Here is a 25,051-nt window from a genome sequence, read left to right on the forward strand (position 1 = left end):
TTCATTTAACTTTCCCATATTCCTTTCCAGCCTCAGAGCTTTCTTTCCCACCTACTTTTGGATGCATTTCAATCAATTCTCCTTATCAATGCAAATATCATTGATTTCGACTGTAAACAGCAGATGCCCAGACATCGATCCATTTTCTACCTCATTATTTAGCACCTGCCAATGCCAAAATAATTTACTTTTCAGAATGTTAATTAATCCTTAATCCATGCTATTATTCTCAGTCCCATGAGTTTTAATCTTCTCTAACTATTTCCAGTACAAAGCCAAAACAAATGCATTTTGAAAATCCAACTGTGCTCCATCCATTGTTTCCCCCTTATCTATTTTGCTGGTTACAACTTCAAAAATCTCCAATCAATTTGTCAAGCATAATTTCTTTTTCATCACTCTGTACTGACTTCACAATTACTTTATGACTAGATTTTAAAGACCTAGTTTCTTTTCGTCCAATATATTGCAATATTTCTTCTACTTAGGTCAGGATACCTGATTTATATTTGCCTGTTTTCTCATGAAAATAATTTCATGATTGACATATTTAAGTTTCCTCTCTTAAATCAGTTAAAACCATTCAAAACTATGGGGGAATATGAAGTAGAAAGCCAATGCGTACATACGTTTAAAGTCACCCCTTATAAGATACCAGTATTTAGACTTCCACTGCCACTAATTATTTAAAATATTAGATTTTTGGTTGACCATAAGACATAGGAGCAGAACTAGGCCATTTGGCCCATTGAATCTGTTCCGCTATTCCATCATGGCTGATCTATCACCCTTGTCAATCCCGTTCTCCTGCATGCTCCGCATAACCTTTGCCATCCTGACCAATCGAGAACTGACTAACTTATTATACTTGATGAAGGAAAAAAGATAGATGTGGCTTATATTGACCTCTTTAAGGCTTTCAACAGGGCTATGGTAGGCTTGTCCAGAAGGTTAGAGTACAGTTTTGCAAACTTGATTCAAAATTAGCTTGGAGAAAGGAGGCAGAAAATAGTGGTGGATGGGTGTTTTGCTGACTGGATGTCTGTAACAAGTGGGATTGATGGCAGGACCTTTGTTATATTTAGACAGACAGACATACTTTATTGATCCCGAGGGAAATTTGGTTTCATTACAGTTGCACCAACTAAGAATAGAGTAGAAATATAGCAAAATAAAACCAAAAATAATTAAATGATAATAAGTAAATTATGCCAAGTGGAAATAAGTCCAGGACCAGCCTATTGGCTCAGAGTGTCTGACACTCCGAGGGAGGAGTTGTAAAGTTTGATGGCCACAGGCAGGAATGACTTCCTATGACGCTCAGTGTTACATCTCGGTGGAATGAGTCTCTGGCTGAATGTACTCATGTGCCTAACCAGTACATTACGGAATGGATGGGAGACATTGTCCAAGATGGCATGCAACTTGGACAGCATCCTCTTTTCAGACACCACCGTCAGAGAGTCCAGTTCCACCTCCACAACATCACTGGCCTTGTGAATGAGTTTGTTGATTCTGTTGGTGTCTGCTACCCTCAGCCTGCTGCCCCAACACACAACAGCAAACATGATAGCACTGACCACCACAGACTTGCAGAACATCCTCAGCATCGTCCAGCAGATGTTAAAGGACCTCAGTCTCCTCAGGAAATAGAGATGGCTCTGACCCTTCTTGTAGACAGCCTCAGTGTTCTTTGACTAGTCCAGTTTATTGTCCATTCGTATCCCCAGGTACTTGTAATCCTCCACCATGTCCACACTGACCCCTTGGATGGAAACAGGGGTCACCGGTGCCTTAGCCCTCCTCAGGTCCTCCACCAGCTCCTTAGTCTTTTTCCCATTAAACTGCAGATGATTCTGCTCGCACCATGTGACAAAGTTTCCCACCGTAGCCCTGTACTCAGCCTCATCTCCCTCGCTTATGCAACCAACTATGGCAGAGTCATCAGAAAACTTCTGAAAATGGCAAGACTCTGTGCAGTAGTTGAAGTCCGAGGTGTAGATGGTGAAAAGAAAGGGAGACAGGACAGTCCCCTGTGGAGCCCCAGTGCTGCTGACCACTCTGTCTGACACACAGTGTTGCAAGCACACGTACTGTGGTCTGCCAGTCAGGTAATCAATAATCCATGACACCAGGGAAGCATCCACCTGCATCACTGTCAGCTTCTCACCCTGCAATGCAATGATGGTGTTGAACGCACTGGAGAAGTCAAAAAACATGACCCTCACAGTGCTCACCGGCTTGTCCAGGTGGGCATAGACACAGTTCAGCAGGTAGACGATGGCATCCTCAACTCCTAGTCGGGGTTGGTAGGCGAACTGGAGGGGGTCTAAGTGTGGCCTAACTATAGGCCGGAGCTGCTCCAGAACAAGTCTCTCCAGGGTCTTCATGATGTGGGAGGTCAATGCCACCGGTCTGTAGTCATTGAATCCACTGTTGTATGACCTTAGTATATATAAATGACTTGAATGAGAATGTAGGAGGTCCAACTGGTAAGTTTGCAGGCAACAGGGAAATAGGTGGAGTTGTAGATAGTGAGAAAGGTTGTCGAAGGATACAGCAAAATATAGATCACCTGGAAAGGTGGTGGAAGAGTGGCAGATAGAATTTAATCCAGATAAGATTGAGGTAATGCACTTTGGTAAGTTAAATTCTAGTAGAACAAACAGAATAAATGGCGTAAGTGATGATACACACAGGGACTTTGTGGTGAAAATCCATAGCTCAGTAAAAGCTGGATTTGGTAGTGAAGAAGACGCTTGGCATGGGATGAGTCATTGAGTATAAAACTTGGAATGCCATGTTGCGGCTAAGCAAAGCATTGGTTAGCCTGTGTTTGGAATATCATGTACAATTCTGATCATTAGGAAGGATGCAGCAACAATAGAGAAGGTGCAGAAGAGATTTACCAGAATGTTGCGTGGAATAGACGGCCGTAGTTATCAGGAGATACTGGAAGCTGAGGTGGTAATCTACAGGGGGTTATAACATATGTGGGGCAAAGATAGGGTGAATTGCGTTTTTCTAAGAACAGGAGAGTCTCGGGTTTAAGGTGAGATGAAAGAAGTTTAAAGGAAATCAGAAGGATAAGCCTATCTGGACTGAACTGCCAGAAGAGGTGGTAGAGGCTCTTACAGTTATAATATTTAGAAAGCATTTGGATAGGAACCTAGATGGGAAAGGAAGAGAGGGATCCGAGCCTAATTCAGTCAAATAGGACTAGCATGAACAAGGTGGGTCATAAAGGCCCATTTCTGTCATGCACAATTCTATAATTCTACTTTGTATGATTATTTAAGTTTTTGTCTTCTGCCATAAAGAAACAAAAAAGTAGAAGGCAACAAAACAAATGGCAAAATACACAGAAAAGGATTATGAAAAGAAATTTGGAGGGAGTGAATAAATAAAGAAATATGTTGAACAGATCTCAAGTTTCACCAAGTTAAAAATAACAAGAATGGCACATGCCCTGTGCCAGGTGATTTCCTCCCATAGTTTCAAAGAAATAGATGAGGAAGTTAAAGATACCTTCATTATAATCCTCCAAAGTTCTCTTGATACAGAATCCATCCTTTAAATGGGAAAATAGCACATTCTATTTGCTGGTTAAATAAGATGAGTAGTGAATATTATGGATCAGTCAGCTAAACATCAGTTCTTAGGAAATAACTGGAGTCCATAATTAAAGCCAAAGAGACCAACTATGAAAATATTCACCTAATCAGAGACAGAATAGATCTCCAACCAGAGAAAACTGAGTTTTTGAGAGGAGATAATTAAGTTACTGGGATGATTAGGTTACTGGGCAATGTAAGGGCTTGCATTGTGTTTGCAAGTATTCACCATATTTATAAATTGCTGAAGTAGTGGCATAAATAAATGAGATACTGGAAGCAGTGTAGATAAAAGTACAACATCACAGATGGTTATCAGTAGATTAAGCCAAAGGAAGACAGACTTCAGTGTAATCTATTTGGACTAAAAATGAAAAATTAGGTTAAATGGCAAAATGTGGGAAGGTAAAGATCTGTCCAACCAGATTTAGTAGTCATGTATGTAGGTCTTTAAAATGGATAGAAAAATTAATCTAAAAGTCTAATTGGAATTAATCTATCAACTTTTCCAATTCTGATAAGAGGTTGAAACACTGTCCATTTCCCTCTCCATAATAAACCTGACTTGCTGAATGACCCCAGTGTTTTAGATTTCTAGCATTTACATGTTTTTGCTTTTAGATTAATTGGAATGCAGGCCTTTACAACAGAGGACTTGAATATAAAGGGAAGTTAAGATGCTGCAATACAAAGCACTAGTTAAGCGACACCTAGTATGAAATGTAGTTCTGGATATAGCACCTTAGGAAGGATATATTGGTCTTGTTACCCTGAATGATACAAGGTCTTACAGTATTAAATTATGAGGAGTGATTATATAACATGGGTCATATTTCCTGCAATTTAGAAGATTAAAAGGTGAAATCATTAAGGGGAACTAAATGGCTGGAAATGGTTACTATCGATTAGAGATTTTAGAACTGGCAGTAGAACAATCAAATAAAAGCTGGCCCTTTCACGAGACAAACGAAGATTCATGTATAGGACAAAAGAAATTTTGACCTCATTTGCAAATGCCAAATTTTTACTCTTGAATCTAAATCTGACAGAATTTTGTTTACCAAAAGAAATTTGGAAGCAAGATGGCGGTTGGAATAAATTGGGATGGAGTCAAAGGGAGATGGTGGTAAGTGGTTAGTAGGGATCGAAAATAAATTAGAAAAAAAGTTTGCTACGGTGCAGAGAAAGCACCAGAGTTCCTCTGGTAAAGTGCTGCCATGGCTATAATGGGCCAAATGGCCTTTTGTCTGGTAACCAATCTATTATTTGAAGGGGTTGGGGGAACCCTTGGCTATATTTACATTCCATGAAAATTTCCATCAACCTGCATACCTGAAGGAGGTCAGCAATTATAGCAAAAGGGTAAAACCCAACCCAAATGATAGTTCACTGATGAGTTCAGCCTCAAAGGTTACAGAGAACAACCTCTAGTAGAATCAGTAGCTCCTAAAGAGCCTGTAAAGCAATAAAATCGCCTTCGAACAATTCAGTGAATATATTTTTTTAAAATTACATTTTTGAGAGAATACATAGTCAATATCTTTACTGCAAAGTGATAGACCTGCAACAGGAAGATTTCAAATGCTTTAAATAGCATTGATTGATCAGAAATATTATGCATACTTGGCAATATTTTTAGCTCCAAAACAAATACTTTAACAGCATTTATCAAAAAAATAGCTGGAGGGATTATTTCCTTTAATAACAATTTAACATCTTTTGGTAGTTGATCCATGTTACACTACAAATCACACAACAAATCAGAAAGGTAGACTGAATTTAAATACCAGTGAGCAGTTTACTGGGATTACTGATTTACTTCGTCCTGATGAAGGGTCTCAGCCCAAAACATCGACTGTACTCTTTTCCATAAGTGCTGCCTCACCCGCTGAGTTCCTCCAGCATTGTGTGTGTGTTGCTTGGACTTACAGCATCTGCAGATACTCTCTTGTTTGAGTTTAAAAAATGCCTATATTTTGACCTCCAGTAAATTGAAAGCCTATAGTACATTATTAACTCTTCTATGAAGAGTCAATAACCGATCCACACTTTCTATTGCACTGCTAATATGTGTTATTACCTAAATATTGTATCTTATAGTGCTGCTTCTTTTCCCAACTGAAAATCGATTTCACCCAAAGTGAACGACACCGCCAAACAATTCCAGCTCAAAACTAGACGATCCAAAAATTGACGAGGTACTCCCTAATGTGAGACCCAAATAAAACTTCCAAAGCTTCTGAGTCAGTGATATACGTGACAACATTATTTGCCAAAATATTGCTGCAGGGCAACTTGCACCATGTTGGGCACTGTTCGAACAATATCACTTTTAAAATGGAGTGTTGGACTAAGAGGCCTGCAGTTGGGTGCACTGGAGTTTCTAGCCATCTGGATATAAAGTTTTTGGAAATCTAAGCTTGGGGGGAAAAGGCAACATCCCTGGATAAGGATGAAGGCAAATGTTGTTGGAAGATAAATGAAATCCAAGAATAATGTTCCAATAAAGAAGTCTCTTCCTTAACTTGAGTAAGGGAGGTGGATGTGGTGGAGAAAGGGAAACAAAATTAATATCCTGCATATATATTTATATATAAAATGATCTCTCTTCCATTATTTCTCCCTTCGCTTATTGCTTCCTGTTGTATCCTGGTCTAGCCCTGGTTCCCTTATGCCACTGGGAACAGTTAGACCTTCACAGTGCCTTTCTAACACATTGTAATTGTAACCATAATGCTGTTAGCTTTAATTTGAACCTACATCTGCTCATGGAATTTTCTGCTATAAAATCAATATAATTGCTGTTAATTGGAGGAAGGCCAACTTCCATGGGATGGAAAAGGTAAATGACAAGCAAAAGTTGGCAGGCAAAGCTGTAGCATAACAATTGGGCTACCTTTCATAAAGAGATGGTTTAGGTACAACTAAGGCACCAACCAATAAATAACATCTCTGGATGACCAAAGAAAAATAGAGGAAGATAAAGCAATAAAAGAATTGCTTATGCCGGTGTTGGATTGTAAATACCAATGAGAATTAGACTGATTACAGAAGAAGTTAAGGGCAAGTTAAAACAAAAATAAGAGCGGCTAAGGGAGGATATGAGAAAAGATCACTTGCTAAAAAATGAGAATCCAAGTGTTATAGAGGCATATAAACAGTAAATGGGTAGTGCATGGAGAAGAGAAACTTATTAAGGATAGAATGGGAACATACACATGGAATGTAAGGGCACTATTAAGGTATTAAGTGAGTACTTTTACAGTCTCGTCAGCAGGGAAGAAAATGTTTCCGAAGTAATACAGAGGGAGCATATACTCGAGATCTTTGATGTGTTAAACATTGATTCTATGGAAGTAGTTGGTTATACTTCATATGGATGAGTAAATCACCAGGAGAGTATGGGATGCATGCTCAGATTTTGTGGGAAATATGGGAGGGAATTGCAATATTTTAATACTCTTTGGAACCAGGAGAGTAGTAAGTGATACTTTCTTGTTCAAGAAGAGAACAAGGATAAAGCTAGCAAGTACAGATCAGTCAGATTAACTTCAGTGCTGGGAAAGCTTCAAAAATAGTGATTCAGTACAGAATTTATAGTTGCACTAAGGAGAATGGATTAATTATGGCAAGCTAGCACAGATTTATCAAGAGTAAATCATGTTTAACCAATTTCATATAATTTTTGATAACAGAAAGAGTTGATGAGGTTAATATAGTTGATATGGTCTGCGTACTTTTGATATGGTGCCACATACCAGGCTTCTCAGTAAAATTGAATCATGTGTTCTAAAATGGACATTGGTAGCATGGATACAAAGCTGTCTAACAGGCAATACAGGGTTGTGGTGAATGGTTGTTTTTGAAATTGAAGTAAAGTGAGTAATGTCTTTGCTAGAAATTAATGTTAGGGCCATTCATTTTCTTGATCTGTATTAATGACTTAGAACTGAACGCATCAACTACAATTTCTAAATTTGCCGATGACATACAACTTGGCAATATTGCAAACTGTGAAAAGAATAGTGATAAACTACAGCAGGATATAAACAAGTTGGTGGAATGAATAGATGTGTAACAGATGAAGTTTAATGCAGAGTAATGGAAGGTGATGCATTTTGGTAGGAAGAATAGAGTAACCATATAGGATGCAGGATATTTTTCCAGAGGAACACAGAAGTAGTAGACCTCCTGATACGGATGAACAAGTTGGGATGTTATCAGCAGAAACAGGGGAACAGGGAAATCATGTTGAATGTTAATGAAATATTGGTCTGCCCTGAACTAAAGTTTTGGCTCAAGTTGTCTCCTCATAATAAGAATGTGAAACATAGGACATGGTTCAGAAAGAATTTATGACAATCATTCCTGGGTTAAGTAGATCAGAGAGGGAGGGGCTGTTTTATTTAAGGAAAAGAAGGATGATGAGAGATTTTATGGAAGTTTTTAAAATGATGAGGGGACTGGATGGAGTGGGTACTGGGAGTTCATTTCCTTTTGTAGAGGGTTGTGGACTAGAGGTCACAGGTGTAAAAAGGCAGGAGAATTTAGAGTGACATGAGGTAAAGCTTTTTTTTTTTAGGAAGTATGGAGTTGGAAAGTGGAAAGCACTGTCTGGTGATGTGTGGCTAGAGGCATCTTTCATTGTGGACCTCAAAAGTGAAAAGGATAAACACACAGAAAAGGAAAATCTGTAAGGTTATGGAGAAGAGCAGAGAAGTGGAATTTATGAATTGCTCTGACAGAGAATTGGTGCAATCACAATAGACCTTACGTGCTGTGACCATTCTATAATTCCATGATTTGGGGTTTAGCTGGACTAAATCATGGTGAGCTAATATCTCATGAACGCTTTAAAGGTTGGAATGCTTAACAGACATTATTATTTTCAATACTTGCCTTTTTAATCATTGATATTTGAGAATAAGCACATAACTACAACAGAACTATTTACAGAGAGCCAAGAAAGTTCAAGTTCAGCAGCCTCTTTTCTCCTCGTTTTATATTATCCCAGGTACTACTGGGACATTGTACAGCTTTATCAATGACAAATAATTATCTTTGAAATGCTGTCAATACTCAGCTTAACTGCCAATGCAAAATTGTTGATACTCTACAACAACAATCTAAACATTATTTTTGACAAAATGTTTGCAAAAGAATTTTGACAAGCTCTGCAACCTTGGGAACAAAGTGACAACATTATTCTATACCATCTTGCAGACCAACAACCACAGGAAAAAAACTTCAGCCTTCAAGGACAAATTTATGTTTAAATATTAATTTATAACCCCTTATCAGAAAGATTATTTATACTTTGTTAATTCCAAGTTAGTAAATATACCCTAAAACCATAAGACTATTATACATGTGAGCAGAATTAGGCCATTCGACCCACTGAGTACTCTGTTGTTCAATGATAGCTGATTTATTATTGCTCTCAACCACATTCTTCTACCTTCTCCCCCTTTCCTTGACACCCTTACTAATAAAGGACCTATTACCCTCCACTTTATATATACCCAATGACTTGGCCTCCACGGCCATCTGTGCCAATGAATTCCACAGATTCACCATCTTCTGGTGAAACAATTTCTCCTCATCTCTGTTCTAACAGGGCATCCTTATATTCTGAGGCTGTGCCCACTGGTCCTAGACTCCCCCATGATAGGAAACAGCCTCTCCACGTCCACGCTGTTAGGCCTTTCAATATTCTATAGGTTTCAATGAGATAACCCCTCATTCTTCTAAACTCCAGTGAGTACAGGCTTGGAGCTGTTAACTCTTTCATTCCTGAGACCACTCATGTACTTACTCTGGAAACTCTGCAATGCCAGCAAAGGGGTCCAAACCTGCTCACCATATTCCAAGTGCGGTCTGACCAATGCCTTACAGAGCCTAGGCTTTAGTAATACGTTTATTTTAAACAAAATGTTGGAAACTATACGCCAGCTTATCTAAATAATGCTCCGAAAGTGGTGTCTGTGTTTTACAGTTTGTTTACATTAAAGCCTTTATACTCTGAAAAGGTTCATTTATTGCTCCCCCAAACCCTTGGTATGAGCCTATGTAAAGGCATAGACAAACTCAACAGATGCCTATCCAAGGAGCTGAGAATAGTAAATCACTGTAGAGTTTCTGAGAGGCATCAACCATGGAATCAGTTGCTCAGTTAATGACTGCTTCAGATGATTTTCAGTCAGTAAAAGCCACTATTTCAAACTAATGCTTTTGTCCCCAATATAAACAGAAACAATCTCACACTTTGAATGTGGAAGATAACTCCACTCTTTATGAGTTTGTGAAGATTTCCGAAAACAGTAACCAACTTCTATAGATGTGTAGTGCAGAGTATATTGACTGGCTGCATCACAGCCTGGCATGGAAACGCCAAAACCCATGAATGGAAATCCTACAAAAAAAAGTAGTGGATATGGCCCAGTTCATTACGGGTAAAGCCCTCCCCACCACTGAGCACATCTACACAAAACATGTTACAGGAAAGCAGGATCCATTGTCAGGGATCCTCATCACCCAGGTCATGCTCTCTTCATGCTACTGCCATCAGGAATAAGGTACAGGAGCCTCAGGACCTATACCACCAGGTTCTGGAATAGTTATTACCCCTCAACCATCAGGCTCTTGAAACAAAGGGAATAATTTCACTTGTCCCATCATTCAAGTGTCCCTCGACCTATGGTCTCACTTTTAAGGTCTCTCCATCTCATGTTCTCAATATTTATTATTATTATTTCTTTCTTTTTGTATTTCCAGAGTTTGTTGTCTTTTGGACACTGGCTCAATGCCCAAATTGGAGCATTCTTTCATTGATTCTATTGTGGCTATTATTCTATTATGGATTTTTGAGTATGCCTGCAAGAAAATGAATCTCAGGGCTGTATATGGTGACATATATGTACTTTGATAATAAACTTGCTTCAAAATTTGAATTGGAATTACTCATTTAGTTATTCCCAGCTACAGACAAGGCAACTTTTACAGAAATTAGATATCTAAAATGAATACCACAAAGGGAAATATAGGCAAATTTATGTCAATGTGAATAATTTTAATTATCCACAATGAAATAATAAATGATAGCAAAAAAATCTGCATGCTACGATAATGAAATCACCAATAAGATAAATCTGAATACCCCACTTTACCCTTCTTCAACTCTTTAGGAATGACTCCTGCTCAAAAGCCACGATATTTTTAAACTACCATAGTATGAACTAGCTCTGGACAAGAATAATTAAAAAATAGTACAACAGATTAGGGTTTGTTTCTGATATAATTATTGACCCCTCTTATATCATTGCTGTTGTTCTCTTTCACAGCTTGTGGTGAATCGGGCAGCATTTTTTGCTATTTCCTTAACATTTGTCTGTTCTTTTTATGAGGCTGAGTTGCTAACTCAATGCTAAACCCAGCACAAATGGAAACCATGCAAGGGGCCAGTTAGATATGAACCTGGGACCATTCGCCTCAAAGTCTGGTGCTGATGCTACTATACCACCAGCTGGCATCCTATGTCATTAAATAACACAAAACTTATTTTAGAAAGGATCATTATAATTCCATAGTTGTACTATTTGTTGAATATGTAAAATAACCCATGCAGAAACTTTTAATTCATTCTGGGACAGTTCCAGGCTCCATTACCAATTGAATAGACTTCCTAAAGCATATAATGGCTAATACATCCTTCAGCTGTGGCAAGTACAGCATTAAACATACAGGCTAATACTACAATAAAATGCTGAAAGCACAGTAGGAGAGGCAAGTGAGGTAATTATAATGATGGTGAAACCCTCTATGCTTCCTGTTATTGTTCTGTATTATTGATCACAAGTCCAGGAATAAGCAGATGATTTGTTGTATTCAGCACCACAACATTAATTAAGAAACAAGGAGAATTCTTGGCATAAATTGAGTATGCAGTTGTACAATAAATTATGAAGATCCAAAGTTGCTTAATCACTAACAGTAAGGGTTTTACAGACTTCAGATTTGCAAGCAACACAGGATCAGCAGAGTAAAGGGAACTTAATCTTTCACGCATTATTTTCATTAAACAAAACATTAAAAATGTTGTTGAATGAGCTATAACTAATATTTTATGCCAGTTATTAACTATGACTTAACAATCTACGTCAGTAACCAAGTAATAATCACCATTGCTCGATACTACAAGTCCCATCTCTGAGAAGGCACCAGACTATTATTCAAAACTCAAGAAATAGGGAACTCACATCACAGGACTGATTCACCAAGGCCAGCAGCACACAACTTTCCTTAATTGCTGACCTGAAATTCTGTGCTGAGGTGTGATTTTACTTTTAAAAACAATGCACTGTTCATAAGGGTTTCTGGATATGAAGCCCTAATTTTGTATCATTCCATCACCATAACGTTTATAAATTGCCATAACTGAAAAATAATGAAAAGTATTATTTATGTCTGAGATACTTTAGCTTCTTCCATATGTCTTTGTTCATGCATCAATCTTAATTTTGATTATTGCAAAATATCTTTAAGAAATTAAAAATATTTATACTAGTTCACTTCCTCGTTAACTTGATCGGTTGTCCAGATGGTAGATGGAAATAAAGAGAGCGCAGTAAGAATCCAAGAGTCTTTGATATGTCACCAAAGACTAGCAAATTTCTACAGCTGTACCGTGGAGAGCCTTCTGTCTGCCTTATCACCATCTGGTATGGAGGCACAAATACACAGGAGTGTAAAAGGCTTTAGGGGTTGTTGAATCAGCCAGCTCCATCATGGGCACAAGCTGTCCCACCACTGAGGTTACCTTCAAAGGATGGTGCCTCAAGACCCTCACCATCCAGGATATGCCCCTTCTCATTACTACGGTCAGGAAGGAGGTACAGGAGTGTGAAGGCCCACACTCAGCATTTTAGAAACAACTTCTTCCACTCTACCTTCAAATTTCTTAACTGTCCATTAACCCATGAACACTCATCTCACGATTCCTCTTTGTATTTTTTTTTAATATTGTAACTTTAAGTAATTTCTTATGCCTGTATTGTACTGCTGCCACAAAACAAATTTCACCGTTAATTATTAGTGACAAGATTGTGGTAAGATTGACCTGCTGGGAGCCGGCCTCAATAGCCTCCTGCGTTCTCTAAGAAGCCCCTCAACCTGTTGCGTATTTCTAGCATCTTACGATCTAAAGCCACTTTCTAATGTTTTTTTTTCCCCAATAATTTGGTAACTTGCATCCGGTACTGAAGGGAAACAACTAGACTTCAGGAGATTTTGAAAAACAGCCGCTGGTGAGTTAATCAAGCCGTCCAGACGATTAATCAAAAACGTGTGTCTTTTTCTTTGCCACAGTCAGGCTCCGAACAAGCACCCAGCGCCGGCCCCGCTGACAATGCCACCACGGCAGCGCAGGGAGCCCCAGCGCCACGACCGCTTCTCCGGGCACACCCTCCTGCCCCAGCTGGGCGCAAGCGCACTGGCTACACCGCTAACCATGACGTGGAGAATCCGAACCAAAGCCGGATTTGCACTCCAAACCAGCCCGGAGATGCTCAAGTGTAGTTCCACATGAACTGGCACCGCGCCCGGACGTAATTCCACGAACTGTCCCATTTACTGTGTATTGATAACACATTCTGAGGTAATTAAATGTACCGACAGTGCAGTATGGAACAGAGCCGTGCCTAAGCTTCCATGTGGGACCCGCATTCTGGGGCAGTTCTATGCACAGTGTTGGAACATGGATGTGGTGCGTTCACATTGATCAGAGATCTCAGATAAGCTCCCCACTCAGGAATCAGAATCCGGTTTAAAATCACCGGCACGTGTCGTGAAATTTGTTGTTTTCCAGCAGCAGTACATTGCAATATATAGTAATAAAAACGATAAATTACAGGAAGTGTATTTTAAAAAATTCAATAGTGCAAAAAGGGAGCAAAACAAAAATACCGAGAAAGTGTTCCTGGGTTCATCGTCCATTCAGAAGTCTGATAGCAGAGGGGAAGACGCTGTTCCTGAGATGTGATTCAGGCTCCTGTACCTCCTCCTTGATGGCAGCAATGCCCTTTAATGGAGGCCTTTAATGATGGATACCACCTTTTTGAGGCATTGCCTTTTCAAGGTGTCCTAGATGCTGGTGAGGCTAGCATGATGGAGCTGGCAACTTTCTGCAGTTTTTTTCCCTGATCCTGTGCATACCATACCAGACCGTGATCCAACTAGTTAGAAAACTCTCTACAGTACATCTGTTGAAATTTGTGAGTGTCTTTGGTGACATACCAAATCTCCTCAGACTCCTAATGAAGTATAGCCGCTATTGTGACTTCTTTGAAATTGCATCAGTACGTTGGACCCCAGATGTTGACACCCGGGAACTTGAAACTGCACACCTTATCCATTTCTGATCCCTTAATGAGGACTGGTGTGTGTTCCCTCGACTCAGCCTTTCTGAAGTCCACCATGATTTCCTTGGTCTTACTGATGTTGAGTGCAAGGTTGCTGTTGCAACACCACTCAGCCAGCTGATCTACCTCACTCCTGTACACCTCCTCGTCCCCACCTGAAATTCTGCCCACAATAGTTGTGTCATCGGCAAATTTATCGATGGTGTTTCACAGTCAAGGGTGTGGAGACTGGTGAACAAGTCTAAGGCATATAGAAATGGGGATAAAACACATTCAAAGGATGAAAGTAATACACACAAAATGCTGGAGGAATGAGAGTTGGCCGACAGATAGAAAACGAAACAGTAAGGATAAACATTGGCAGGCTGTGACTAGTAGGGCACCAGAGGAATTACTGTTTGTGCCCCAGCTATTCACAGTCTTTATTGATATTTTGGCTGAGTGGAGCAAATGCAGCATTTCCAAGTTTGCTGATGACACACGTCCCTACAGATGAGCATGTGTTTTTAAATAGTGAAAATTTTGGAAATGTTGCTTTTCAAAAGGATCTAGGTATCCTTGTGCATAAGTCACTGAAAGCTAACACAGGTGCAGCAATCAGAAGGGCAAATTATTTGGCCTTTGTTGCAAAAGGATTTGAGTACAACAGGAAAGATACACTACTATAATTAAAGAGGGCCTCAATGAGATTGCACCTGGCACTGTGTACACGTTTGGTCTCCACCTCACAGAGATAGCAGCTGTGGCGGCAGATCAGTGAAGATTCACCAGACTGGTTGCTAGGATGGTGGATTTGTCAAATGAAGGAAATTTGAAAGCTCCTATTCAAAAATATAAGATGGGACCTCATTGAGAAATATGCAAAATAATTAGCAGGCTGAAGAGGGTAAATGGGGAAGGGTTGGGATGGGGCATGGTGGGGGTATTTCCATTGACTGGATTAACCCCAGGGGTTAGTCACACGATACAGGGTAGACAAAGAAGAGGATACATTTCCTCATTCAGAGGGTGGTGAATCTTAGTAACTCTGAATGATTCTCAATGATTCCATTCAAAGGTTGTTGATAAATTTCTATTTATAGTGGAAACAAGCAATATAGAGATAGGGTAAGAAAATTAAGATCAGTGGTGATCATGCTCACCGGGTTAATAGCCCACTCCTATAATGCTGCCCCACGCACTGTTCTCACACACCAGGGCAGTAACGCCTCCACACTTGCCCGACACTGAAATAGTTCCACACAGACCCAGGTACTACCCTAATCAGTCTGGATGCGCTCCCCTCACTGATCCGTACTCTAGGATTGGCCGAAACACCGGCGCTGCATGTTGGGGTTCAGTCTGGATCTGAGGCAGTTCCAGAGACTGCCATACATTCTGGGGTTTTCCCACACTGAAGGGGTAGTTCCGGATGCCGCCCCACGCTCAGGTGCAACCCTGATCCCTGGTTCCAGAGCGCGCAGCTCCCACTTTCAACTAACCGAGACAGGAAGAGAACCGCAGCCTCGCCAGTTACTGTGTTCTTACATCTGGCCCCCAGTACATTTAACACCATAGCAATGAATAATAATTGTTTTTAAAAAAACAGGAAGATTTCGGTCGCGTAATTACTCGAGCTTCCGTGCTGTCCCCGTCAGGACCAATATATCTTGAATATAATTCCTAACATATGGCTGAATGACATTTCCCTTCCGGACGCCAGCCTTGTTTGGATTGACTTATTTTATGCAGGCTCACCTCGTTCACTAGCCCCTGCCATTCGCCTTCGCTCCTCTTGGAGGTCATCTTATTACCAATCTGGATATGTATGTGTGTGTGTTTTTTAAATAAACACAGCCGGCAGAAGCTACCAAAGAGAAAATGAGCGTGACGATTGGGATCAGTCAGCCACGGGCAGTCGCTTCCTGCTAGCTGCACTACCTCACTTCCATGTGTAAACGGAGCTCGACGTCAGGTCGAGCCAGGTTATGTTCAGCAAGGAGGTGAGCCGAGCAACACCAGCATAATCACTACTGTCCGTTTCTTTCATATCGCAGTACCACGACGTGGAAAGGAGGAACAACTGGTTGATTTAAATACTGAAAGAAAATTAGCCACCCCTCGACCTTCCATTCTTAAATGTATTAATTTGGTTGTCGTATGTGAATCCAATTTTGTGGTCTGGTTGTGTGGCCAGTGCTGTTAGTGACAAACGCTGCGATCTATCAACAACGGTTAGTTAATGGGGTATTTAGCAAATCGTAATATATTTAGGAAGAGTCAATATCGTTTTATGAAGGGGAAATCGTGTTATCAGATCTAGTGATTTTGTTTTGATTATAGCGAACGACATAAAAAAAAAGAACAGCCATAAAGAGATATAGCAAGAGAAACAGGCCCTTCGGCCCACCCAGTCTGTGCTGACCATCAATCACCCATTTACATTCATCCCACTTTTTATATTCTTATGTTCCCATCAGTTCTTTCCAGATTCGACAAGTCACCTACGAAGGGCAATTTACAGTGGCCAGTTAACCTACCAACCTACATGCCTTTGGTACTTTGAGGCAGAAGCTCTACTGTGTCGCATGAAAAACAGTGAGTCTGGATTTTCAGAAGGCACAATGGATTGTCACATAAAATGAGGTCTCAAGATTATTATGAGAAGGAGACTGAGAAGTGACCTTATAGAGGTGTATAAAATCATGAGGGGGTGAATGCACATCGTTTTTTTTCCGGGAAAGGGAATTAAACACTAGAGGGTGTAGGTTTAAAGAGTGAGAGAGAAAGATTTAAAAGGGGCAATTCTTCTCAGAGGATGTTGTGTAACGAGCTGCCAGAGGAAGTTGTTGAGGCAGATAGGTTAGCAATAGTTGGACAGGTACATGGATAGGGAAGGTTTAGAGCAGGGATTTTCAACTTTTTTTTAATATCATTAACCGATGGGTCGGTGGACCCCGGATTGGGAACCCCTGGTTTAGACGAATATGGGTCAGATACGGGCAAATAGGATTAACTTAGGTAAGCATCTCGGTCGCATGGACCAGTTGGGCTGAAGGACTTAGTTCCATTTTGCATTACTCTATTGCTAGTAATATATTGGCATGGATAGAACATTAAATTGTAGAAAACATACAGTTGTATTAAACAGCAACATGCAGAAAATGATGGAGAAACTCAGCAAGTCAGGCATCGTCTATGGAGGAAAATAAACAGTCAACATTTCGGGCCAAGATTCTGTTTTCTTTTACAGATTCACGGGTTGGTGACATGTCAATCAGTACAGGCAGTCCCTGGGTTATGTACAGTAGAGGTTCCAAAAATATAACTATAAATATCTATAAGCCAATTTCTCCGTAAGCCTGAAACATCCATTTTCAATAACTACCCGCATCATGTTGCCTACATGCAGTGAACATAATTATTTCATTTGATTGAATAACCACCCAACATTGTGCACAGTTAAACTAGTGGAGTATGTACTTCATCCAGTCATTAATGAACACCGTGAAACATTATTATTATCACTTACTTAAAGGTATTTTAAAATGTAAGGAAGTAATGCCATAAAGTTGGTTTTCTATAAGTTGGGTCATTTGTGTCCCAAGGAACCTTTGTAGGAAGGGACAGAACTTAACATACCAGGCTTGCTGAAGGTGCAAAGCTAAGTGAAAGTGAGGAGCCAAGTGAGGAGCATTCAAAGTGCGATTTTTTAAGAAGTACTCTTTGACTGGTTAAGAAGAGTGTAGTAGGTGTGAGGAAATCTGAAGTTTTTCACTTCGGCGGGAAGAATGAAAAGCCTGAGTGCATCCAAAATAGTTAGAAAGAACTAAATTCGTTGCAAGAGAGGAATCTTGGTGTGCTGGTACATGAGATACAGAAAGTGAACATGAAGGTGACGTAGGTCGTTAATGGTATGTGGTCCACAAGGAGAGCAGAGTTCAAAGATAATTAGGGAGTTTTCATAGAAATGTTTCAACTTTATCCATTATGTGAACTGGAGACCACAAAACTCTGAGAGGAATTGGCAGGTTGATGGCCAGAGAGTGTTTCCTCCAGTAAAAAAAAGGGCAGAATGGCCTCATTCTGGTCTTATGGTCTTATCTTATGATAAAGAGTATGCCATTTATGAATGAAGTAAGTAAATATTTCATTACATTGGGGGATTTACACTGAGGCATTAGCGGAATCAAATGACCTAATTCCACACCTATGTCTTGTGGTCTTATGTTATAAATCTTTGGATTTCTTTTACTCAAGAGGAAACTGCATGCTCAATCATTAAAAATATTTAAGACTGAAATAGTTAATATTTTGTTTATTAAGATATCAATGTATAAGAAGACTGAGCAGAAAATTAACTATAGAATCAACCGAAGTTTCCAACAATAAAGACCTGAAGGGCCTCCTGCTACTAATGGTTCCTACCAACACTAGATTTCATCATTGACCTTACTCTTCCTTCTGTATAAGTTCCTTCATCACAGATCCTTCAAAAGGTAGCATGGAGTATGTGAAGAGTATGGGAGTAAACCTTAAAAGTATGAGCTAAGTCATCATTATGTTGAATAGCAGAGCAGACTGGAAGGGCTGAATGGCCTATTCCAACTCGTATTTGCTACTTTGCAATAGAATCCAGCTTGTCCATAGCTGCAATCAAAAAATGTTTGCTCTGCATTCTGAGTTTTTAAGAAGATGAGATAAAATAAAACAACATGGATGAATACACTTTTATTATTAAATCTTGGCCATTGATTTATAGTTTTTTATGGAAGTATGCACCTAATTAGAGAACTGGAGCTAGAAAGTATCACTGACACTTCTACAGTTTTCTAAAATAAATTTTTGCAGTTTGATTTATTCAATTACCATAAATCATCTACTGTGCAATGTAGTATTGAGCATGCATCCACCAATTAACAGGCATGACTTCTTGAGAGATTCCAGGGCAGTATATAATTGTCCTGAGTGTAATATGCACTTTCACAGAATGTTACAGAAAACCAGGGTGACATTCTACATTATATCTTTCCATGACAGGAATTTCAGAACCTCAGCTGGGGTGGGGTTGTCAATATATGGACTAAAACCCAGATCTATCAGATTTCTGCCTGATGTGCCCAAAATGAGACTATCAAGTCAATGGGCAGCTATTTCTTATGCAGCACAAATGAAATGCTGGAGGACTCAGCAGGTCAGGTAGCATCTATGGAAAAGAGTAAACAATTGGCGTTTTTGGTGAAGACTCTTCTTCAGGACTGAGAGGGAAGGAGCAAGGTGCCTGAATTAAAAGATGGAGGAAGGAAAAGAGGCTAGCTGGAAGGTGATAAAGTGAAGCCAGGTGGGTGAAAAAGGTCAAGGGCTGGAGAAGAAAGAATCTGATAGGGGAGGAGAGTGGACTGTAGGAGAAAGTGAAGGAGTGGGGGGCCCGGGAGAAGTAATAGGCAGGTGAGAAGAACTGAAAGGTCAGAATAGATAAGGGGGGGGGGGGGGTGGTAAAGTTTTTGTTTACCGGAATGGAGAAATTGATATTCATGCCATCAGGTTGGAAGATACCCATAAGATGTTGCTTCTCTACCCTGAGGGTGGCTTCATCTTGGCACAAGAAGAGACAGTTGATCAACACTTTGGAATGGGAATGGGAATTGCAATTAAAGTGTTTGGCCACTGGGAAATCCTGGCCATGATGGATGGTCTGGGGGTGTTCAACGAAGTGGTCTCCTAATTTACTTCAGGTCTTGCCAACATAGAGGAAGCTGCACTGGGAGCGCTGAACACTGTAGACGACCCCAGCAGATTCACAGGTGAAGTATTGCTCCAGCTGGAGGGGCTGTTTGGGGCCCTGAATGGAAATGAGGGAGCAGGTCTATGGCCAGGTGTATGGATAAGTGACTAGAGGGAGATTAGTGGGGAGGGACAAATGGATAAGGGGATTATGGAGGGAGTGATCCCTATGGAAGTGGAGACCCCTCCCTAACCCAAATGCCACCAGTAGTTATGACTCAGGAGCAGTCCAGAGCTGTACCTGTAACCTGCAACTTACATTCACTTTTCCCCCATATCCCCAGCAGTAGCAGAGACACTGAGGAACAAATGGGTAGGCAGAATTTGGAAAGGTACAAAAAGAACAGGGTTGTTGTTGTGGGTGACTCAATTCCTTAATATTGATTGGCACCTTCATAGTGAAAAGGGTTTAGATGGAGCAGCGTTTGTGAGATGTGACTTGTGAAGGATTCCTGACATAATAAGTGGAAAGACTGAGTCGAGGAGAGGCCATACAGGATCTAATATTAGGCAATAAGCCTGATCAGGTGACAGATCTCTCAGTGCATGAGCATTTTGGAGACAGTGACCACAACCACCTGATCTTTGGCATGGCCTTGGATGGGGATGGAGTAGATGGTATGGAAATGTATTTAATTCTGGGAGAGCAAATGGTGATGCTATGGGGCAGGAGCTTAGGAATGTGAATTGGGAACAGATGTTCTTTGTGAAATGTACAATGGAAACATGGAGGTTGTTTAGGTAAAATTTGCATGGGATTTTGAGTAGATTTGTCCCATTGAGGCAGAGAAAGGATTGCAGGGTGAAGGAACCATGGCTGAAAGAAAGAGTGGAACATTTAGTAAAGAGGAAGAAAGAAGCAAACTTTAACTCTGGGAAGCAAGGATCAGACAGGGCTCTTGAAAGTTATAAGGTAGCCAGGAAGGAGCTTAAAGAGTGACTTTGGAGAGCTAGAAGGGAACATGACAAGGCTTTGGTCGGTAGGATTAGGGAAAACGTCAAGATATTCTACACATATGTATATAATGAACAGGATGATGACAAGAGTGAGGGTAGGACTGTCATGATGTGCGCTGGAAATGTTGGAACCCAAATATGGAGGAAAGACAGACTCCAATATAGAGATGGCGACCAGAGTTCATTCACAAGAATTCCAACAGAGCATCAGTGGCTCGACACTGCAAGGCATAACATTCTCAAAACTAGGATCCCACAATTAGCACTAATCAGGTGTCCATTTAAGTAATACAAGTGACACGGAATCTCCAAGCTTATAAAAATAAACTTAACAAGTTTAAACATAAAGTACCAGGAGACTGCATAACAAAGAGTGAGTCATTAGAGAAAAAAAATACAATGATTAACAGCACTCACTCATTAAACAACAATTCAGGTGCTCTAAACACCTCAGAGCCCAACAATCTCTGGCTCCCTGCACAGGCTCAAAGAGCTCATCACAGTACCATTCCTCCCTACGGCTGGCACCCAATGGCCCAAGGAGAGCTGAAATCTCTGAGAGGGACCCAGGGAAGCTCAAGAGGGACTTGGGAGCCTCAGGAACCTCAAAGGAGACTTGGGAACCTTGAGACAGGGAGAACATTGAAAAAAACTTTGGAGATTGTGTAAACCTTGGAAACATTGGATTAAACCTTGTCAACATTGAATAAACCTCAGAAACCTGGAAAACCTTGATGACCTTGAACTGGAATGCTTAGACCAGAAAAAGCCTTGAGACCCAGAAAAAAACTAGAGAAGCTTAAAACATGGACCTGAGAAACTAGGAACATTGCTAAGAAAAGGTCAGAATGTGGACTCGGAAGGTGGACTTGAGAAACTCGGAATGTAGATTAGAGACACTTGGAACATGGACTTGAGAATAGATGACATTCTCACCTAAAGCCAACTGATGTTAAAACACCACTGTTCAACTTCCACTGGGTCCATTACTTGACAGGGTTCTTCTGTTACAACGTGCACTGGCAATGTTGGAGCCCAAGTGCGGAAGAAAGACAGACTACAATGTAGAGATGGCGACAAACGTTTATTCATAAAAATTCCAACAGAACATCTGCCGAGCAACACCACAAGATGTAACATTCTCAAAACTAGGAATCCACAGTTAGTGCTAGCTGGGTGTCCATTTAATTAATACAAGTAACAGGAAATCCCTGAGCCTATCAAAATAAACTTACATGTTTATACAGAAGGCAGCTGGTGTCTTTATTACAAAGAGCGAGTCACTCAAGAAAACAATGAACTTTAAGTGATAAACAACTTTCTTTAAGCAACAACTAACCAACTCAGGTGCCCTAAAAGCCTTGTAGCCCAATGCTCTCGGGCTCCTGCACAGGCCTGAAAAGACTCATTGGAAGGACAAGTCAGGATAAAAGATGAAACATGTGACTGGAGTTGCAGGAGATCCTTACTGAATACTCTGCTTCAGTGTTTACCAGTGAGAGGTATTATGTTTTGAAACTCAAATGATAATGAGGCAGTCTATAGAAAAGAAGTCATCACCCTGACACAACCTCTCCCTCAATGTTGCAAAAACAAAGGAGCTGGTTGTGGACTACAGGAGGAATGGAGACAGGCTAATCCCTGTACACATCAATGGGTCTGGGGTTGAGAGGGTGAACAGCTTTAAGTTCCTCAGCATGCTTACACCTCACCGAGGATCTCACATGGTCTGTGCATACCGGCGGTGTGGTGAAGAAGGCATAGCAGCGCCTCTTTCACCTCAGATAGTTAAAGAAGTTTGGTATGGACCCCCAAATCCTAAGAACTTTTTACAGGGTCACAATTGACAATGATCCCTTCCATCCATCCAACAAATTCTTTAAACACCCTTACCATCAGTTAGGAATACCATGGCATTAGGATAAGAACCGTCAGGATGGGAAACAGTTTCTTTCCCCAGGCTGGAAGACTACTGAACTTATTAACTGATGAGTTATTAACTTCAAACTTTCTGCATAATCACTGAAAGAGTTGAAATGCATGTGCATGTAACAAGAGCTGTGTAACTCATCTCCTTCCACCTTAGGCCATGAACTTATCAATCACCCTTGCTGTGGGCACTTTCTGGAGGTTCAAGATCCGTATGCTCCACGACCACTGGACTAAGTGTAGGAGGGGATTATGTTGAAAAATAAATGTTCTAGGTTTTCTAAAATTGACTCCCACCTTAGGCCTCAAACTTATAAATCACCCCTCGTATGGCTATTCTAGTTTTGTTTCAAAGGTTATGGGGTCAAAGAAAAGAATGGAGTCAAGGTCAAGATTATATCAGACATGGCCCTATTAAATTGCAGAAGGTCATTTAGCAAGAGGTCAAGAGGTCACTTAGCCTACATCTACTGCAATTTTTAATGTTTTGTTCACTCCATCCCAACTCACCACCCCCTTCTCCCACCAATGCCTGCCTTGCGAGTCTAATACTAGTCCCAGTGATTCCTAAAAGTTCCCTACATGATTTCAAAACTGTCATGGCTAGTGTCCAACTCCATTCATGTAAAGTCATCTCAATGATTACCAGGCAACAATGCACCAGCCAACTGTTGAGAATTGTGGAAAACAGAGATGGATTTTTCTGAAATTGGACTGCTTTTTTCTAACCGGCAAAGAACGATGAGGAAGATGGAAAATTTGTGATTTCAGCTCACCCCCCACCCCAGCTAAAGTAGGAAAAATCAGCCCAAAGCAGCAAATTGCACTTAAATTTGACAATTTCAATGTCACATTTGATAAAGGATGCAGTAAATGATTGATTATTGCATGTTCTATGATTGCAGCTTCTTGACATTTCTTATTTTGTGTTTCTGGCAGATGGCACATTCAGTCAGCTGAACAATATGAGAAAAACCACTACAGCAATGAATGTGTTACTTTGTAATGCGTTGAGAAATTATAGAGAAAAATCTTCCTAGCTCATGCCTAGGAAGATCTCTCCTTATATATACATGGAAACAGCCTAAGACTAAAGCACATAATCTTCCTAGTAGCCATAAGGCTGACTTTAGTTAGTCAAATGTATGGAAATAAGTACTTGAACTAGGTTGAGCAAGGGGATGGTGGTGTAGAGCATGGTCACTTGCAAGGTCATCTCCAGGTAATATAAGGTAATATATGGTGACAAATAAGTACTTTAATAATACACTTACTTTGAACTTTCAACTTTGCAGTAATTAGTATCCATGTAGCCAGAATGCAATATCCTAAAGGCTGACGACTCAAACATTTAGTATGACAAACACAAGAATTTTTACAAATGCTGTAAATCTTGAACATCACCTACCAAATGCTAGAGTAGCTCAGCATTTTCTCGGCCTGACATGTCAACTTTATTTCCCTCCACTGAGCCATTTACTTCATCCACTTATCTCATGGAACATAGAACATAGAAATCTATAGCTAATTACAGGCCGTTAGGCCCACAATGTTGTGCTGACCACGTAGACTCTAGAGACTGCCAAGAATTACCCTACCACATAGCCCTCTATTTTTCTAAGCTCCATGTACCTATCTAAGATTCTCTTAAAAGATCCTATTGTATCTGCCTCTACCGCCATCACAGGCAGTGCATTCCACACACCCACCATCTCCTCTCGTTCATCCCCTTTCCCCCACCCATATACCTTCCCCCTCACCTGTTCTCAACTATCATCTGACAGCTTCTACTCCTCCCCCCCCCCCCCACCTTAGTCTGGCTTCTGCCCCCTTCCTATCCAGTCCTGGTGAAGGGTCTCAGCCGGAACTGTGTTTACTCTACTCCATAGATTGAGTTCCTTCAGCATTTTGTGTGTGTTGGTTTAATATATAAAGCCAGCAATATTTGTATTCATTGATTATATATCCATTATCGAAGCAGAGTAATGCTGGAAGGCCAGGTTACAGCAAGAAACTCTTAAAGAGGAGATATATTAAACAGTACAAGGTCTTGAAGGGATGTCTAAAAGCTGTGAATAGGAATAAAAAGTTTCAAGGGCTGCAGTTGTGACCTTTACTACAGGAAGGGTGAAAAGAAGAAGCATTCCTTTTGCCCTGTCAGGTACAAATCCTTTTGGCACCCGCTCTAAGGGAGATGGGGAGAGGTATTAGTGGACATCAATGCTAGGAACATATCTGCAAGGATCTAACTACAGAAAGGAAAACAATTCAATAATTTAATTACAATTATTAATGCAAGGAAACTGAAAAATGTGCAGTAAAACCATTAAATCCTTGAAGTATTGAATGTGTCTGTGGAGAGTGAAAGAGCGT

At 40.4% G+C, this 25,051-nt stretch overlaps 1 protein-coding gene across 3 annotated transcripts in view; it reads right to left on the reverse strand.

Moving 5' to 3' along the window:
- Window positions 1-15,924, reverse strand: part of LOC132404654 (coiled-coil domain-containing protein 149-like) — a 79,249-nt gene extending 63,325 nt beyond the window's left edge. The window contains exon 1 of one of the 3 annotated variants that reach the window (XM_059988966.1): window positions 15,767-15,924. In XM_059988966.1, coding sequence (XP_059844949.1) covers window positions 15,767-15,814 — 48 coding nt within the window. In that variant the 5' untranslated portion in view covers window positions 15,815-15,924. Of the gene's footprint in view, window positions 1-12,174; window positions 12,243-12,729; window positions 13,334-15,766 lie in introns of those variants that run through there. The other 2 variants (XM_059988967.1, XM_059988968.1) reach the window with 2 other exon arrangements.
- Window positions 15,925-25,051: the final 9,127 nt, after the last annotated feature.

The sequence above is a fragment of the Hypanus sabinus genome, chromosome 14 (assembly GCF_030144855.1).
Source record: "Hypanus sabinus isolate sHypSab1 chromosome 14, sHypSab1.hap1, whole genome shotgun sequence".
Classification (NCBI taxonomy): Eukaryota; Metazoa; Chordata; class Chondrichthyes; order Myliobatiformes; family Dasyatidae; genus Hypanus; species Hypanus sabinus.